Source organism: Alosa pseudoharengus, unplaced genomic scaffold, assembly GCF_046254945.1.
Source record: "Alosa pseudoharengus isolate Yale_2024_CS ecotype anadromous, Long Island Sound unplaced genomic scaffold, YU_APseudo_1.1 YU_APseudo_1.1_scf_7, whole genome shotgun sequence".
In the NCBI taxonomy this organism is placed as follows: Eukaryota; Metazoa; Chordata; class Actinopteri; order Clupeiformes; family Clupeidae; genus Alosa; species Alosa pseudoharengus.
This window is the reverse complement of record NW_027468859.1, coordinates 31,643,934-31,663,933: the sequence shown is the minus strand read 5'-3', so window position 1 is coordinate 31,663,933 and position 20,000 is coordinate 31,643,934. Positions and strand designations below refer to the sequence as shown.

The window sequence follows — 20,000 nt, the reverse complement described above, 5'->3', positions numbered from 1 at the left end:
ATACACACACACACACACACACACACACACACACACACACACACTGCACTGACATAAAGTGCAATCTACATTGCATCCACAGCATCACAAATGGACATCTCAGAACTCACTGACCACTCGTGCTACCGGTGCATCTGTGACTGTGGATTGTCCAGTTACCTGCACTGCATCTGTATTGAGTCTGATCATCCACTTACCTGTACTGCAGCTGTATTGAGTCTGATTGTCCACTTACCTGTACTGAGTCTGGACTGTCCAATTACCTTTACTGCATTGAGAGGTTGCAGAACTGTGCTTACCTGCAGTGAGGTGGACACATGACACGGCGTCTCCTCTCCTATTGGCCACGCCCCAGTAAGGACAGACAGCGGTGCGGGACACGGCTGCAAGTAGGCGGGGCCTCTCCTCCCATAGAAAGCCGATTGGACAGTGATGGTGGTTCGGGGCGGGCAGCGGACAGACAGGAAGTCTCCGTCGCAGGCCTGTTCCGTGTAGTTCCTCAACACTTTGGACAGGTAACCTGGAAACGGCCATCACCACAATAACAACGGTTACTACGGACACCCAGGCAATCAAATAACATGCACATTTTACTTCATTAGATGCACACAAAGCAGTATGTTATCAGGGCCTTGGCTTCAGCAGATACCACTGACAGGAGCAAGGCTTTCTTTCTCTCTCTCTCTCTCTCTCTCTCTCTCGCTCTCTCTCTCTCTGTCTTTCTCTCTCCCTCTCTCTCTTCCTGTTTAAAAGAGAAGTTCCGGCCAAACAAAGACAACCAACTGGGTGTGTTCATCCTGAACAGCCCTCCTTCAGAACTTGGCACTCGGCTGCCGTTACCATATTCCTTTGGCTTGTTTTGGCACTCTGTGTGTGTGTGTGTGTGTGTGTGTGTGTCTGTGTCTGTGTGTGTCTGTGTGTCTGTGTGTGTGTGTGTGTGTGTGTGTGTGTGTGTGTGTGTCTGTGTGTCTGTGTGTGTCTGTGTGTGTCTGTGTGTGTGAAGTGAATGAGCAAGTGAATCGCTGATTTCGAGACAGAGAAAACGTCAACAAACAGTGACGACGGGGCGGCGCACGAGATGAGATGATGTGCACGGGCTTGCCTGGGTCCTGGACCACCTGGGAGATGCGGTGCGGCGGAGCTCAGGTGGAAAACACCCCTCATTAGACGCCAATGCCTCCGCCGGAGCGCTTGGCCCGCTATGCCACTTTGAGCCGCACGGCGTTTGTTATTGTAGGGCAATTCCATGGAAAATTACATTTTTTGTAACATCCATAACGCCAATAAAATGTGATGGTATGGTATGATGTTAATGATTACATGAAATTTGAGCATTTGCTATTTTTGGCTGAAGAATGTTAATGAGAAAAAATGCACAAAAAATGAATGTTATCATTCACATCATACAAATGCCAAGGCATTTCACTGGCGTTATGGATGTGACAAAAAGTAAATTTTCCGTGGAATTGCCCTGTACCTGAATGCTCCGGGGCCAGCGTGGGCTGAGATGGACAAGCTACACACACACACACACACACACACACACTCTCTATAGTTTGTGTTCATGTGTTGCAGGGTTTTAGAAAACAGAGTTGTGCCAGCATATGTTTGTATGCGTTTGTGTGTGTGTGTGTGTGTGTGTGTGTGTGTGTGTGTGTGTGTGTGTGTGTGTGTGTGTGTGTGTGTGTGTGTGTGTGAGAGAGAGACAAGTGGAGAGTGTTTAAGGTTATCTCCGACCCCTGTGCACTTGGAATGTTTCTCATGGACAAGTCCCGACAGCCTACAGCCTTACCATGCTCACCCTCTCAATGAATTCAAATACACCATACACACACATACACACACACACACACACACACACACACACCACATCTCCCAGGATCTCACGCTCTCCCGCTGACTTCCAAAACAACTTAGCACTGGGGGATTTGGCTCTCTCTCTCTCCTATGCCATCTCCAGCACTTAACCCAGCAGGACTTAATCTGCAGGATGTGTGAGACAAGCGGCCCTATCATCCCCTGCCACTCACCCTCAACCGCTTTCAACTCCTTCCCCACCACCAGGGGTGACAATAATCCAGGCGGATCCCGAGTAGCCGCGTCCACCGCCCCAACCCCAGCCCACCCCGGGACAGTGCTCTCCCATTGCTTCTTCTACTCTACGCCTCCACTCCTTCCTCCACTCCACTCCTTCCTTCCCTCCTTCCCTCCCTTTCTCCACGGATGCCACAGGGCCATCCTTTTCTCTCTGGGATTAGGGGCTGGCACAGTGGACGGCTTAAGTGTACCGCTGCCTGTGAGAGCCTGCTGCCTGGGGAGGAGGGAGGAGGGCAAGCCAGGAGGGAGCAGGGCAAGCCAGGAGGGAGGAGGGAGCAGGGCAAGCCAGGAGGGAGCAGGGCAAGCCAGGAGGGAGGAGGGAGGAGGGCAAGCCAGGAGGGAGCAGGGCAAGCCAGGAGGGAGCAGGGCAAGCCAGGAGGGAGGAGGGAGCAGGGCAAGCCAGGAGGGAGCAGGGCAAGCCAGGAGGGAGGAGGGAGGAGGGCAAGCCAGGAGGGAGGAGGGAGGAGGGCAAGCCAGGAGGGAGGAGGGAGGGGGGCAAGCCAGGAGGAGGGAGCAGGGCAAGCCAGGAGGGAGCAGGGCAAGCCAGGAGGGAGGAGGGAGGAGGGCAAGCCAGGAAGGAGGAGGGAGGAGGGCAAGCCAGGAGGGAGGAGGGAGGAGGGCAAGCCAGGAGGGAGGAGGGCAAGCCAGGAGGCGCTACGGGCTAGAGGAGGAGTGCACACTAGACACAGCACAGACCAGAGAGCGTGCTGGGAACAAGCCTCACTTCTCAATAGGACACACACACACACAAGTGTAATGTCTACAGTGTTTTACAACTGTTTACACACGTTTTCAAAACTCTGAGTCTATTTTTCAAAACTCCACACACAAAACCCACAATTGCTCACACAAAATGCAAAATGCCTCAAATCTCCAGCAAAATGACACACAACATTCAAAATGTCAAAAACACATCTTTAAAGGAATTATCCGGAGTAAAATGCACTTTAGATCGATTTCCGGATGATTGGGGGTACATACGTTGAGTTGACATCAAAATTATGTCATTCGGATGTGTTTTGAGAAAGTTTGATTGTACCGTTTTCAGTCACAACTCGTAGCCTGGAAGTGAGCGGGGCATTTCAATTGCGCCGCTACAAAACGCTATTTTTGTACCTCTTCTACAGTTCCAAACAAAATAACACTTACGTGGTAGTGAGTAGAGGGTCCCTAAAGCCAAACCGAAGTATCCCGAGGTCTTTATGTGGTTGAATAGAGAGTCCAGAATGAATTTCATCAAGCCAGTACCTTTACAGAAATGTTGCCATCTTTGCCGCCACCTTGAGGGGAAAGTCCGTAGGAGTCTTATTGCTGAGTGTGTTGTAACACGCTCTGGAAATTCACAATTTCGTCGCCGTTTAAAAAAAAAAAAAAAAAAACATAGTCCAGTATTTCTTTCGAAATTGAAATGAAGTTGTATGGACTGGACTATGTTTTTTTTTTTTTAAAACGGCGACGAAATTGTGAATTTCCAGAGCGTGTTACACAGCAATAAGACTCCTACGGACTTTCCCCTCAAGGTGGCAGCAAAGATGGCAACATTTCCGGAAAGGTACTGGCTTGATGAAATTCATTCTGGACTCTCTATTCGACCACATAAAGACCTCGGGATACTTCGGTTTGGCTTTAGGGACCCTCTACTCACTACCACGTAAGTGTTATGTTGTTTGGAACTGTAGAAGAGGTAAAAAAATAGCGTTTTGTAGCGGCGCAATTGAAATGCCCCGCTCACTTCCAGGCTACGAGTTGTGACTGAAAACGGTACAATCGAACTTTCTCAAAACACATCCGAATGACATAATTTTGATGTCAACTCAACGTATGTACCCCCAATCATCCGGAAATCGATCTAAAGTGCATTTTACTCCGGATAATTCCTTTAAACACACTAAATCTTTGCTTGTCACACAATTTTCTAAACATGTCCTCCAAACATCATAACCCGACACCAAATCTGCAAAACCATACACTAATTCTCAGTGTTTGACTCAGTTTTCAATTGACTAAAACACGTTTTGCAAAACACCACACACAATTTTCTACCTAACACACAAAAATCTAACAGGAAGTAACTTGATTTCGTTCTTCAAACACAACCCATCAAAATGCCACACTAAATCACCAGTGCTTCACTCTTTCTCTTCACATGTGCAAACACTCTTTACTTTACTGAACACCATCCAATCATTGCCTTAGTATAGGTCTATGAATAGATATACTCTCTATATAGGTATAGACCCTTTCAATCTGCTCTTAGAGGATTTCCGGTTGAAATATTCAGAACCAATGCAGATACTTTAAAAATAGAGAAAATACAGTAATCGGACTTTAGCTTACAGTAATGTTCTACAAAAAGTTGACTTTATGTAAAATTTGTCTTTTTACTCTATTTTTGTTTGTCCCCATGTTACAGTACAATTAGCTCAATACATTTTTCTGTGCCTCCAGAAATGCCTTAGGAACGCTTACTGTAGAATTGTTTGTTTCTGCAGTTGAAAGGGTCTATAGGCCTATGAATACATACTGTACACGACCCCCCCCCCCCCACCTCCCACACACACACACACACACACACACACACACACTTGTCTTTAGAAGAAAATAAAAAATCAGTGTTTTCAAAACTCCATGTACATCTGGTGGTCACTGTATTCTTCTTTGCTTTTTTTCTTGTTTGCTGTAAAATACTGTATTCACAACAGCAAATTATTTGGGAAAAATCACTATTTTTGGTTTCAATATTGCTTGCATTTTTACAGTGTATTTCAACTTATCTTTGTTGATACCGTAACTTTCACTCTTGTATGGAAATACATATAGAAAGCCTAAGACAGAAGAGCTTTAGGTTTTGAGCAACAGTGTGTACATGATGTATCCAAAATGTCATATTATGACAAAAGTGTTTGTAATGTGAGGCGAATGTTTGCTTTAAACATGTGTTTTTGACATTTTGAATGTTGTGTGTCATTTTGCTGGAGATTTGAGGCATTTTGCATTTTGTGTGAGCAGTTGTGGGTTTTGTGTGTGGAGTTTTGAAAAATAGACACAGAGTTTTGAAAACGTGTGTAAACAATTGTAAAAAACTGTAATCACAGTTTCCAAGCGTGTGTAGTGTTGAAAGGGAGTGAGTACTGAGACATTCTTGATTGCATCTTTTGAACTTGTTTGGTGGGGTGGACACACCAGTTACTCTTGCATTGTTACCATCAGTGTGTGTAGATGAAGAGATATTGATTGAAGGCTTATTTGACTGGTAGGGTGTTAAACAGCTTCCTGTTGGCACTGAGAGCTAGGTAAACATCCGAGGTTAAGGGACACACACACACAAACACACACACACACACACACACACACACACACACACACACACACACACACTCACGCATATGCATACACATTTGTAAACACACACACACACACTCACAGTTGCCTAGTTTACACAGCGATAAGGAACTCTCAGCTTAGAGTTAAATTAACCGCTGCTGATAGGCTCCTGTGTAAACACAACACTTTCCCTTTCCCTCCGTCTCTCTCTCTCTCTCTCTCTCTCTCTCTCTCTATCTCTTCCTTTTAAACAGCACTATCAACCAGTGCCCTCATTGCTTTCTCATCACCATGGATACCAAACACAGACAGGGGTGGATATTTAAGGGCCATGCCGGGTCACTTCCTCCATTGAAAGAGGTGAGGCCCCCACACCGCCACTTGTCACCATTAGAAAAGGGGAAAAAAACACCAAAACAGCCATCGGACCGTCCCGCTGAAAAATGAGCACCGCTACGCCTCCACTTCCATGTCCGGGGACAAGTCGAGCGTGAGTGGTGTGTGACAGGTAAATACTAAATGCTCAACATCATTAATCTGGGGGGTGTCAACACTGTCTCAAAAGAAAGCGTGTGTGTGTGTGTGGCGGAGTTGTTTTTATGGCTAAAAGCTTCCAGCTTTCCCTCCCCCTGGAGTGTTAATTTATGGCTGTTTAAGTGAGTGCCATGGTTTCCCAGGGGGAGGAGAGTGAACGCGGTGGCACGGTCTCCTCCTCGCAGTCTCCCCTGTGCCAACAGACACTTTGCCCTCTGGCACAACCCGAGCCATTCCACTGCAGGCGGGCGTGAACTTGCCATGACCCGGCACAGCAGGGAACAACAGGCAAAGCACAAATACAAACATAAACACAAGCGCAATACGCAAACAAGCCCAACATCAGCGCCATGCAGCAGCCATGACATCACAGCATGGTGCTGCTGCATGCAAAATTAACACACACTTGTTTATGTGTTGTAGAGCGAGGCATGACCTAACTGCAAAAACATGCTCTCACTCTATCTGTCTGCACACACAAACACACCCACCCACTCACACACACACACACACACACACACACACACACACACACACACACACACGCACGCACACACACACACACACACACACACACACACACACACACACACACACACACACACACACACACATACACTGTGCTTTGGAAGGACACAGGGCCAGATGTACTAACGCTTACGCGCCCAATTCAGGCGTATTTGTTTCGCAATGTGCGTGTAAAATCATTGCGAGGTATGTACAAACAGGCCGCAATGATGTAAAAAAGCAAACTGCCTGTCGCGGGAGCTGAAAGTGTCAGATTGCGTTTGTCATGTCATGCATATGCATTCATGGGAGGATCCAGGGGTAAGTGGGAGTTTAGCGTAAAAAGATGGGAGGGGAAGAGTAAAGAGCGCCTAATTATGTATTCCGCGGTATGTACAAAGACTGCTCCTGAAAGCGCACGTCTATTCTGCGCCTAAATATTTCCGCCTTGTAAAAGCAGGTGTTAATCCAAATTGCAGTTCAATGCGTCAATAAGAGAACCTTTCAAAGACAACAGAATCCCTATTTAGAGCACCAGGGCCCAGTTCCCCGAAAGCATCTTAAAGGGGTGGTTCAGGATTTTGGACATAGGACCTCATTTCCAAGTAAGCAAGTGTGATATTTGGCTAGCGCAAGTCAACGGTATGTGCTAGCCTGCCACTAAAAACAGTCTTACCCACTCCAAAGTACACCCGAGGCAAATAAATTATAACGCCAGACTATCGATGTAAATGTCTGTTTTGATAGTGTTATTTCTAACGTTATTCTATCCTTGCATTTCAACGATCGCATTACATTTTGAGGGACTAGTTTCTTAGCAGCGGCGGAATTATACTTGCTCCGGTTAGTAGTACTCGGCCGAAAAGTAAACAGTAAAGCGCACTCCAATGGGGATACCTAGTAGTAGCCTTGGTAATATCAGTCCGCCGCTGAGATGCAAAATGACTACTACCAACTTCAGGGACCAAAGTATAACTATTGCAACGCGATGCAAGGGTAGTTGTATTTCTCACACTATTCTATCAACACAGACATTTACATCGATTGTCTGGAATTTGCCTCGGGTGTACTTTGGAGTGGGTAAGACTGTCTTTAGTGGCAGGCTAGCACGACTTGCGCTAGCCTAGCACCTGCGAACTCTGCAATTAGAAGGACTGGATGAAACGTGTTGAAAACGGTCTCAACTGATAAATATCACACTTGCTTACTTGGAAATGAGGTCTTATGTCCAAAATCCTGAACCACCCCTTGATGTAGGCTTATACCACACAGACATAAAAATTTGTAATTATTTAAGATTAGATTGTTGCACCATGCAATACTTTTTCGCTGTGTCACTTAAGAACACGTTTGAAGATAAGAAAGAAGTCGAGTAAGAAAGTGAGGAAATGTGTAGGCTTAGATTTTGATGCAGTAGGCCTACAGACTAAACCACATGTTCCTTTCTCTGCTTGTACCCTTATAGGCCTAATAAAATATAGCCCTCACTTAGCAAAGATAAAGGCAAACTATTCTGGCAACGTCTCGTTTCATAACTTGATTGCATTTTTGTCCGCTTTTCATCACATTATTATGACCATTAAATAGGCTATGCTATTTTGCACGCTAAAATCTGATTCATCACAGGTAAACACAATAAAGAATGGGAACGTAAATTGGATTATGTATTCTAAGTTGTAATTCCTCTGTATGTCCTGTTGGTGACCTCAGTGAGAAGTACTGTTAAGACGCTCTTAGCCGGTAACGAGTACTCTGGAGCACTCGTAGATCTACGAGTGTTTTCACGATGCTCTTAAGCTACGATGGTTTCGGGAAACAGTCGGCAAATCTTAAGACGTTCGTAAGAGGGACTTTACGACGCTCTTAGGCTTAAGATGCTTTCGGGGAAGTGGGCCCAGATCTTTATTATCTCCCTGCTTGTTTACATCTTATCATGTATGGTATTATTTCATGATCGCTAAACGTTTGATTCTTTTTAATGTTGTCATCAGTTAACTTCATTCTACGGCGCTTTTATGTAGGCGCTGCCATTCAGTTGTGGACGTTCGTAAATTGCGTTTATGGGCGGAGAAAGGCAGAGAAAGGCGCAGTTTACACTAAGGATTGAACGATTGATTAATACGACGGAAACTTGGGTCTGACAGCGTTCGCAAACTGCGGTGTGTCCATGACGCTGATAACGCTACCTAAATGGTTTTGTCTTCATGCTCAAGGTGTTCTCGTTCAGAGGCTCAAATCGCCTAAAGGAGATGCTTTCCAAGATGCTTCTCTCCTTTTCTGGTTGTTGATTTCCACCAGGTTGGTCTTCAAAAGTACAACTCCTGCTCAGCCCATGCTCATAGAATAACAACGTCGTAAAGAAAACAATCAGGTTCCCTTTTTAGATCAATTGCAAACCAATGAGCCTATTTCAGCCATGGCCCACTGGTTAGCACTCCGGACCTGTAACCCGAGGGTTGCCGGTTCGAGCCCCGACCAGTATGAACAGCTGAAGTGACCTTGAGCAAGGCACCTAACCCCTCACTGCTCCCCGAGCGCCGCTGTAGTAGCAGGCAGCTCACTGCGCTGGGATTAGTGTGTGTCCTTCACCTCACTGTGTGTTCACTGTGTGCTGAGTGTGTTTCACTAATTCACAGATTGGGATAAATGCAGAGACCTAATTTCCCTCACGGGATCAAAACAGTATATATACTTATACTTACTTCACATGAACTGTTGTTGTTTCATTTCCATGTAATGTAGTATTACAGAGCACCAGGTAATAACGAACACACCCTTCACCTTGACATGATGTTCCCCTGTGGCTTTGCCAATACATCTGTCTTATAATTATGACATGTTAGTATAAGTGTTAGTTTTGCATGCTTGAAGCATGGTTGACAGACAGACAGGCCTGAAGCACACACACACACACACACACACACACACACACACACACACACACACACACACACACCATTATGTACCTGAACGCTTCACTCATGTTGGGCGAGAGGGAGGAGGAGTACTGCTAATCCCAGGGACTGCAGTCATGCCCCCACCCAGAGAGAGCCCAGACAGAGCCCAGCCGGGCTCATGAAGGCAGACACAGCCCAGCCCAGCCCAGCCCAGCGCAGCCCAGTGCAGGCCAGACACAGGCCAGAGCGGATCAGAGCAGTGCAGCCAAGCAGGATGTAGGTCACGAACGCACGCAAAGCAGACCATATCAAAGCCAAGCTGTCCTGTTTTATCCTCACACATATTGTAGTCAATGTGTTTGTGTATGTGTGTGTGTGTGTGTGTGTGTGTGTGTGTGTGTGTGTGTGTGTGTATGGTGTTTGTGACCAGTCAAAAGGTGTGTGAATGTGTGTATGCATGTGTTTGACCGTGAGAAAGAAAGTGTGTGTTCAGATAAGAGTGTTTGTGTCTGTCCCTTTATTGCTTTATTACTCAAGACTACACACACACACACACAAACACACACCTGATCACTTTTCAACTTTCCAGTCACTTTTCAGTTTCCAGTTATGCAGTGCATCCAACCTACAAACCTGATAGAATCAATAACTCTCACACACAACTGATATTATACTCAATAACTCATACTCAATAACTCTCACACACATCTGATTCTTCTGTCTGTGAGCACTTAATGATGAGTTCAGGACCTTAAACCAGCTCCAGTGCTAATTCTGTGCCAAATTGCAGCATAATGCTCCCAACTGTCTTCTAGTCCTCCAACTGCCCCATCAGTGGAAATGCCCAGCACCACGTACACAGTCCAGGGGTATGAATGGGAAACAAATATAGTGACTGGGACTGAGCCATAAATGTAGCCAATCAGCACGCTGCGTCAGGAGCGCGGGGCTGGGGTGTGTGTTGTGAATGACTCTGGCAGGCAGCCAGGATCATGAAGTGTACCTTTAACCCAGTCTTGTGACGACCAGCAATCGCTCGCCTATCTCCACCAATGATCTCAACCTATGTCCACTTAATCTCACGCTGAGACCACTACCTCCAGTCATGTGAGCTCTCTCTCCCTCTCTCTCTCTCTCTCTCTCTCTCTCACACACACACACACACACACCTGTTTGATATTTCACCCAAGACACGCTCTGGGTGTTCAGTGGCGGTCATGTGACGTCCCGACGGCCAATTAACTGCCAGTAACACTGAAGGGTCTGCAAGCTAATTGGCTTCTTGATAGCTGACCTATGACCTCTGGTGGGGGAGGGTTTCACGTGATTGACAGTTCAGACCCTGTGCGCTGTTGTGTCAACAGCAGATAAGCAGCCGGGGCTACAGAGAGAAGGATTTCCTCCATATCAGGTCCAGATTAGATAGAGGGGTCACTCACTGTTGGGTCACTCTCGGGGAGTGTGTCTGAATATCGCTACTTGGGGCACTCTGCAGTGCACACACACAGTGAGGTATACATGGTAGGCAGGAGAGGTGCAAGTCCAAGCATGCATGTGGCCAGGGATAAGTATGTACGCACGTGCACGCTAAGACAAATGGCTTTGCGTGGAGGATGTCTGCATGTGAGTGCATGCATGTGTTTGTTCAAGTAAAGCAGAACTCATTCTCTCCCTCTCTCTCTCCCTGCCTCTATCTCTCTCTCCCCTTCTCATTCTCCCTCTCCATATCTCTCGCTCTCTGTCTCTTTCTGTGTGTGTGTGCCTGTGTGTGAGAGTGTGTGTGTGTGTGTGTATGAGAGTGTGTGTGTGTGTGTGTGTGTGTGTGTGAGTGTGTATGTGTGTGTGTGTTTGTGTGTGTGTGTATGAGATTGAAAGGACTGATATGGGAGGGTGATCACCTCTCCTATGAGAAACGAAACACATGCTCACTTGCTGGGTACAGGATTTAGGTTACCTGACACAAACCACATCAGTGGGGGGAAACATGGAGAGAGACAGGGAGAGGGAGAGAGAGGGGGAGACAGAGAGAGAGAATGAGTTCTGCTTGAGTAAGAAGAGGGAATGTGACTCCACTGCACGCATGCAGGGGTGGAGCTCTCACACACACACACACACACATACACACACGCACACACACACACACACACACACACAGAGAGCGGAGACTATTACGGTGTTCTCTGGGACTTCCCTCAGTTTTCAAAAGATACAGCTGCTGGCTGTCGGTGACGCTGCATAATGACTCCAGCTTGCTTTATCTCTCCAGCGTGCTCTACCCTTCCAGCATAGTCTACCTCTCCAGCTGGCTCTACCTCTCCTCTCACTCCTTCTCTCTCTCCTTTCCCACATCACTCCATTCCCACGATGGCACTCTTGTTTTGACTCCACACATGGAACACATCCACTTTCAGCCTTTAAGCTGCAACGCGTCTGCTAATAGAGACACAGAGATGGCAAGAAGCAAGATGGCACCAATAGAAAGTCAGAATAGGTCTCCTTACAAATGCACATAAAAAAGTATGACCACTAGCTGGAGGTTCCACCCCACATTCCCATTGTTAAAATGTACCTTTAATCCAAAACTAAAGGCATTTATGGACGTAAACACACACACACACATCATCTTCCTGCAGATTCTTTCGAATGTTCTGTTATTTTTATTGGGGGAGTATTTTCATCAAAATGTAATAATTAGACGACCGCACTACATCCAGCGCACGCAAATGGATGTCTAATGGAAGCATTTCCCCGAAACCATAAAAACGGTAATTATTGGCGACTTTCATTTTCTCTCTCGCTCTCCGCCGTCTGACTCCGTCTCTCTGTATGGGTTAGGGCGGCCCGTGGCCTGGCAGCACTCGAAAGCAGCAGGCAGCCAATGGGAGAGCAGCGTGCCACCGGGGCCTGGTCGGAGGTTTCACCCACCGTGGGCCATCAAAGCGCCGGGCCGAGCCCCTTGGGAAACGGAGATTTATTTTAAACACACACGCTGACCACAGGACGTGGCTTCTGGGGAGCCCGCGGGGCAGCGCTCATGCCACTGCAGCTGAGATCTGCCCGCTCGCTCTCGCTCTCTCTCTCTCGATCCGGTAGGCCGGCAACCGACGTTCACATTCGGTGGTGCTAAGACAAATGCACCCGTTGGAAATGCCAAACCTCATTTCACTAACGCTTAATTATAATCAAATAATAACATATTTGTAACTAAGTTTTCATGGAAATGTTTTACCTCAAATATGGCAAAGCCAAGCATTTGAGATGCCTGACTACTCACATCCACTCTGCTGTTGCATCTCACCATCCAGAATAATAAAGTGACTGACTCTACAGTCTACATTCTTCTATTAAAACTCGAAACTTCTACACCTACTTCAAGGAAGATGACATGAGTGTATATGTCCAGTTTGACAGAAGATAACACAACGACTGCACTGCTGTAATATGCAGAGGAGCAGTAAGAGCACAAGAGTCAAGTGTTGGGCTGTCACCTGAGATTTCAGTTGTATGAAGCACTCACGCAAGCCGTATCTACCCTCCCTACATCTCTCTCTCTCTCTCACACACACACACACACACACACACACACACACACACACACACACACACACACACACACAAACACACACTCATCAGCTGAAGGGGCTTACTCTGAGGTTTGGCTCAGAGTTGGAGTTAACCCTGTCGGGGGTGAATAGTTTAGTGGGGCAGTGTGTGTGTGTGTGTGTGTATTTATCTGCTAGTACTCTTCCAGGGTGTGTATGTGTGATTGTGTGTGTGTGTGTGTGTGTGTGTGTGTGTGTGTGTGTGTGTGTGTGTTTGAAAATAAACCCAGGGGCAGCTGAAGCAATTAAAACAGGAGACCAGACAAAAACAAATCAGGGCTGTTTCCTTTGGTGGCCCACACACACACACACACACACACACACACACACACACACAAACACACACACACACACACACACACACACACACACACACACACACACACACACACACACACACAAACACACACATATTGCTGTGGAAGTGTGAGGGGGTGGTTTGTGGAGGTAATGCTGAAGAGCAGCCCATGGGGTAGCAGCAATACTGACATGAATCCACTTTGGTCATTGCTGGGGTCTGTTTTAGGTCGTTTTAAAGACTATCTCAGTGTGTGTGTGTGTGTGTGTGTGTGTGTGTGTGTGTGTGTGTGTTAAGGGTGTCACGATTTCGATTTTATTTCGAAATCGATCGAAATTATATCTCAATCTCGAACTTCGAACTTAAAAGTAGAATCGACGATGCAGCCACACCCCCAATGTCACAAGTACATATTCCATGAACACTAACCTTGGGTCTCTTCGGAGTGTGCTGAAACAATCAAATTAACATTCTGTGTTGTTTCATTTTACTATGTTCACGTCTCTGTTTTAGCCTAATGTTAGTTCTGTTTACATTACAACCTCACGGTTGGAACGGTTTCAAAGCGGTTTCAAAATAAAAGCCCCCCGAAAAAGAAAAGGAAAAGGCCAAAAAGAGTAAATAACATATAAGGAATGCATTAATAGTAATATTTAAAAAAGATTGAAAATCGAATCGTGACTTTAAAATCGAAAATTACATCGAATCGAGGATTTGGAGAATCGTGACACCCCTAGTGTGTGTGTGTGTGTGTGTGTGACTAGGTTGTTTTAAGGACCAACTTAGTGTGTGTGTATGTGTGTGTGTGTGTGACTAGGTCGTTTATAGGGGCAGCTCAGTCCCCTGGTCTAGTGTGGCATTGGGTCAGAGAGGAGAGAGACTTTGGCTTGGACAAGATGTGGTGGTGGGTCTGAAGCCACTGTGTTGAAGTCTGTGCAGCGTCCATGTTACATGATACATACAGGCCTAATTGTTCGTTTTGCATAAATCTTGTCTGTAATTACAATTTGAACCATATGTGTGCATGTGTGTGTGTGAGTGTGTGTGTGTGTGTGTGTGTGTGTGTGTAAGTGCGTGTGTCTGTGTGTGGGAGAGAGACTGGATCCATAGTGGTAATTTAGACTCTCAGACAGGGAAAGTGTGTTTGTGTGTGTAACCTGGCATGTCAGACAAGGAGAGGATATGTGTGTGTGTGTGTGTGTGTGTGTGTGTGTGTGTGTGTCTGTGTGTGTGTGTGTGTGTGTGTGTGTGTTTACATACATATACATGTGTGTGTGTGTGTTTAAGTGTGTGTAAGTGCCTTTGGGAATACCCCCAGCAGGCGGCCGGCTCCATGAGCCGCCCTCGCATCCCCAAGGGTGCGCCACACTGACCACCTCTCTGTTAGCACGTGCCTGTTAGCATGACCCCAGGGGTCAAATGTCAGCAACCCCACCCCACCCCAGGAACAACTGGACCACTTTCACAGCAAGACGGACCCAGTGTGGCATGCATGGTGTGTGTGTGTGTATAGGTGTGTGTGTGTGTGTGTGTGTGTGTGTGTGTGTGTGTGTGTGTGTGTGTGTGTGTGTGTGTGGCTGAGTTAGGAATGGAAGGTGGGAATCAGGTGGGTGGATGAGTTCCGGGAATATCTTTTACGTTTTTGCAAAGGTCTTGACTCGTAGTAAAGCATGTTTACACACATGCACTATATACACACACACACACACACACACACACACACACACACACACACACACACACACACACACACAAACACACACACGCACACACACACACACACACACACACACACACACTGTGTGACCACAACCCATAACAAACCCTCTTATCCAAACAACCAAAGGCTGCAGAGGGGCTATGCTGGGGTAATTTCATTAGAACCATCAGTAGGGGAAGCATCTTCTTAGGGAGAGAAGATGTTTTTGTGGGTAGGTAGAAAAACAACCATTAAAGACCGAATCCAGGGCACTAGGTCTGTATCCGCTTGCATGGGTCTGTTTCCTCTGATGAGAAGATAACTTAACAGAATGCGGGATGCCTGATTTGAGAACGCTTGGTTCCTCTACATTCCTCCACCGTGGTCAGATTGATCTGCTGTGCTCCATGGTCCCATTCTGCATCATGTGATGCTGTAGCTAAAGGAGTCTTTGACAGAAACTGTACCCAGGAGATCATTTAGATAAAAAGATGCTATAACAAACATACTGGGCTTTTGACGTACAGACAAATGTGAACTTTCTTTAAATCTCAAAAGATGTCATCTCATTTTTTCAGAAATACACAAAGGAGATGTTAAATCTTGAATTTCCCCTTGGGGATCAATAAAGTATCGATCTTTCTATCTATCTATCTATCTATCTATCTATCTATCTATCTATCTATCTATCTATCTATCTAATTCCTAGTGCTATAGGTGGAGGATTTCACACAGCGGCCAATCAAAACAATACAACACTGCAAAAAATGAATTCTAACCAAGTGTTATTGATCTTATATTAAGATTAAAAAATCTATTTGGTATTGTTTTTAGTATGAAAAGACTTACCTAGCGCCCTCTCAAAAGATCATTTTCACTTAATTTAAGAAGACTTTAACTTATTTTAAGGAGTCTTATCAAGACAAATTTGCTCAACGCACTGGCAGACAAATTTGCTTGTTTTTAGGACAAATTTGCTTAACGCACTGGCAGACAAATTTGCTTGTTTTCAAGATGAGATGTCTTAAAATAAGTCAATTTTTTTTTTTAATTAAGTCAAATGATTTCACAAGAAAGCGCTAGGTAAGTCTCTTTATACTGTAAACAATACCAACTAGTTTTTTTTATCTTGATATAAGATTAACAACGCTTGGTTAGATTTTGTTAGATAAGCAGTTTTTGCAGTGAACATATAGCTTACAACGAACAAGTTCGCAGAGTTGTGCTGAGTGCATATTGCATGAGTGTATTACTGAGACTGTGTAAGAGCAAAAGATGCTTTTGCATGTGCTCACACTGGTCGGAAAGAGGAGAGTGTGCAGATCTGAACCAAATCGAGGACTACAAGGCAACTTTAAAGGGACACGCCAACCTTTTGGATAAATTAGCTTATTTACTAACCTATAGACTAACTGGCGTAACCCACTTCAAGTGAATTAAGCTAAGCTAACCCCAGTTGTCTGACTGGGTTATTGCACGCACAGAGTATAGAAGGGGATGGGTCCTCTTATCTAACCCTGAGGTAGATGGCAAATAAGTTCATTTCCCATTAAGTTGTTGTGTTCCTTTAAAGCCAAATCTGTCTGAGCAAGCGTTTTTGACTCTGTGTCATGAGGAAACGGAGGAAGGGGGGCAGGACGGGAAGGAAAGGCCTTGACACTCATCATATGAAGGACTGTGTGAAACTTCAGCAGGCCCGTAAACAGTGTCCATCTCACACAGCTCAGCTCAGCAGGGTGTGGAGGGCAAAAGGAGTCAAGTGGCCCATTTCCTCTCGTTAGAACCTGACCATCACTCGCTCTCTAAAAGGAACCACTAGACACAGGTTAGAACATGACCATCACTCGCTCTCTAAAAGGAACCACTAGACAAAGGTTAGAACATAACCATCACTCGCTCTCTAAAAGGAACCACTAGACACAGGTTAGGACATGACCATCACTCGCTCTCTAAAAGGAACCACTAGACACAGGTTAGAACATGACAATCACTTGGTCTCCAAAATGAACCACTAGACACAGATTAGAACCTGACCATCACTTGGCCTCCAAAAGGAACCATTAGACACAGGTTAGGGGGTCTTAATGGGGCATCTACAGGGCCTTTTTATCTTCTGCCACCCCCCATGCCTGCCCTCCCTTGTCCTTAAGTGCCCTGGGATAAGGCGTCAAAGCTGGAGGCTGGGTGGGTTGGGCAGGGCTGGGGTTGTGGGGCTCTGCAGCGGAGCTGCTTCCTCAGATGCATCCAGTCTGTGTGGTGGTAGAAGAACCCCCTTCAAAGCCCCTGTCCCAGCCCTCAAAGGGAACACAAGGGGGAGAAATGGGAGGAATTTTCATTTAAAAAGCAGAAGAGAAAAGAGAAGAGCAGGATCAGAGAGAGAGAGAGAGAGAGAGAGAGAGAAAGGAGTCGGGAGAGGAGAAGAGAAGGGCAGAGAGCAAGAGTGGGTGGGCGGCTATGAAAGAAGAAAGCTGTGTAAAGAATTAACAGGCTTAGGCCCGACGACTGACGCTTGAAAGCAGGCAAACGTGGATCTTAGGGAGCTTTCAGAACCGCAAGGCCCGAGGGTGAGGTGCAGCCATCAGCGCAACTAAGGATCTGGAGATAGGTAACATAGCGTGTGTGTGTGTGTGTGTGTGTGTGTGTGTGTGTGTGTGTGTGTCTCGGTGTGTGCATGTACTGGGGTGTTAGATTCAATGAGCCTAAAACCTTTGAATAGACTGCGAGTCTGACTTTAACACCAGCAGGCTAAAACCACTAAGCTTTGCATCCCCAGTCACCTCACATGGTGAAATGGTGAGGAATCAAGATGCTTTACTTTTGAGTTATATTATCCCCATGCCATGGATCAATCACTTGGTTATAGGATATTAAGATAAGTCACTTTCACAGAGTTCTCAAAAGCACTGAGCAGTTCTTACAGTAATACTAACATTTAACACTAAGATTCAAAAATAGAAGTTACACCTTCAAAAACAGGAGTTTCAGTTTCAAAAACAGGAAAAGCAATTCAAATCTTATTACAATGTTGTAAAATACTGTCTGCCATATTGTGATCTCATGAAATCACTCATAACTTGAGTCACAAGGTCGCTGCTGACCCTCATGCCAACTCACCACTCACCAGTGCAGGCTAATAAAAACCCACAAGCACGGCTGGTTTCTCCATTTATAGAGGCACATGGGGGGCCAGAGTGCCAGCTGAGGTCTGGACGTCAGGCAGGCCGTCAGGCAGCACACCGAGACCACTCATGTCACGTGTGCACAACACCACAACACGTCTCTCTGCACCCAAGAGACTCCACATCTAACAGGGAGGCAACACGTAACTGAAGCTGGTTCGCTTGTGTCTGCTGCAACAATTAGTTTCCACAGTGATCAATGGAATTGGCTACACCAGACGTGATAGCGGCACGTACAGTACGTTCTAAAAAATAAGACCAGTCTTTTAAGACTGTGTTTACACACCGCGAATGGAGAGCTTCAGTTGCGTACCTGGTCTAGCCCGGGTGCAAGATGCACAGTCTCTACATCTCAGTTTCTACATCTAAGAGTATCTACATCTCTCTGCACCCAAGAGTCTCTACATCTAAGAGTATCTACATCTCTCTGCACCCAAGAGTCTCTACATCTAAGAGTATCTACATCTCTCTGCACCCAAGAGTCTCTACATCTAAGAGTATCTACATCTCTCTGCACCCAAGAGTCTCTACATCTAAGAGTATCTACATCTCTGCACCCAAGAGTCTCTACATCTAAGAGTATCTACATCTCTCTGCACCCAAGAGTCTCTACATCTAAGAGTATCTACATCTCTCTGCACCCAAGAGTGTCTACGTCTGAGAGTCTCTACAAGTACACTACCGGTCAAATGTTTGGGGTCACTTAGAAATTTCCATTCCACTCCAAACTGCTGCAATGCAACTGATCTCAGCTGGTATTCTGTCTATAATGAAGTGGAATGTAAATGTCTAAGTGACCCCAAACTTTTGACCGGTAGTGTAAGAGTCTCTGCACCCAAGAGTCTCTATATGTAAGAGTCTCTACACGAAAGAGACTACATCTGAGAGTCTCTCTGAGAAGTAGAGAGAAGTAATTCATCATACAGTGACCAACTTGATTTTGATTTGTTGTCATGGAATGACTACATACCCACTGACCCAAGCATCATGTGTAGGGGTCAGGGATGGATTACTGAACGGGCCTATTGGGCCCAGGCCCAGGGGCCCAAGGGGTCAGGGGGCCCTGAAGCCCAAGCGTTTGCATGGAATCATTGCCTCAGTATCAAGAAATCAGGATGTAGGCTATGAATCTGATTGAATTTAGTATTGGCCATCCCCAAAATGCACCAGAATACAGGAAATCACATCATACAAATTAAACATTTTTAATGCACCCAACACCCAAACCCCCCCCTCCCACATATGCAACAATTAGTGGGGGGCCCTTAATACATCTGGGGCCAGGGGCCCGAAAGTTCATAATCCGTCCATGGTATGGGTGCTGTTCTGGGACAAGCAGTGCATGCCTCTATGGCCTGTTTAGACTGGACTTGACATAGCCAATCCTCATTCAGCATATCAGTGAGCGGATTCACAGATAACAATGGTGAACAATCAGGCGTTCGATATTTGCAATCATGGCACAAATGCTGCACAATTTTGGGCCGCAAAGGAAACACGTGGGAACAAGGAACACCTGAAGCAAAGAAGAAAAAAGTGCTTGTATAATCTATAGTAGGCCTATTATTCTAATAGGCTAGTCTCCAGAAAGGCTTACCTACAGTATGTGTAGGTTATGGTAAGGCCATAGCTAAGACGAGGGGGGGGGGGGAGTTAAGAGCAGGTTTAGATTGATAAGGGGATTTGGGTGGGGGCGAATGGGTAGACACGTCTTAGAGAAGAGAGCAGCCATTACAGAGGGCTTTCAGAGGCCCTAAGGGTGAGTCTGGAAGAAGGAGAGAGAGAGAGAGAAAGAGAGGGGGAGAGAGGGAGGGAGAAAGAGAGAGAGAAAAGCGAAAAAGAGAGAGAGATGGAGAGGGAGAG

General features: G+C 46.0%; 1 protein-coding gene across 1 annotated transcript in view; it reads right to left on the bottom strand.

The window, feature by feature from the left end:
• eva1aa (eva-1 homolog A, regulator of programmed cell death a) overlaps positions 1-20,000 on the bottom strand; it is an 82,815-nt gene that overhangs the window by 51,550 nt on the left and 11,265 nt on the right. The window contains exon 2 of the mRNA XM_076272527.1: positions 300-520. Coding sequence (XP_076128642.1) covers positions 300-520 — 221 coding nt within the window. The remainder of the gene's footprint in view (positions 1-299; positions 521-20,000) is intronic.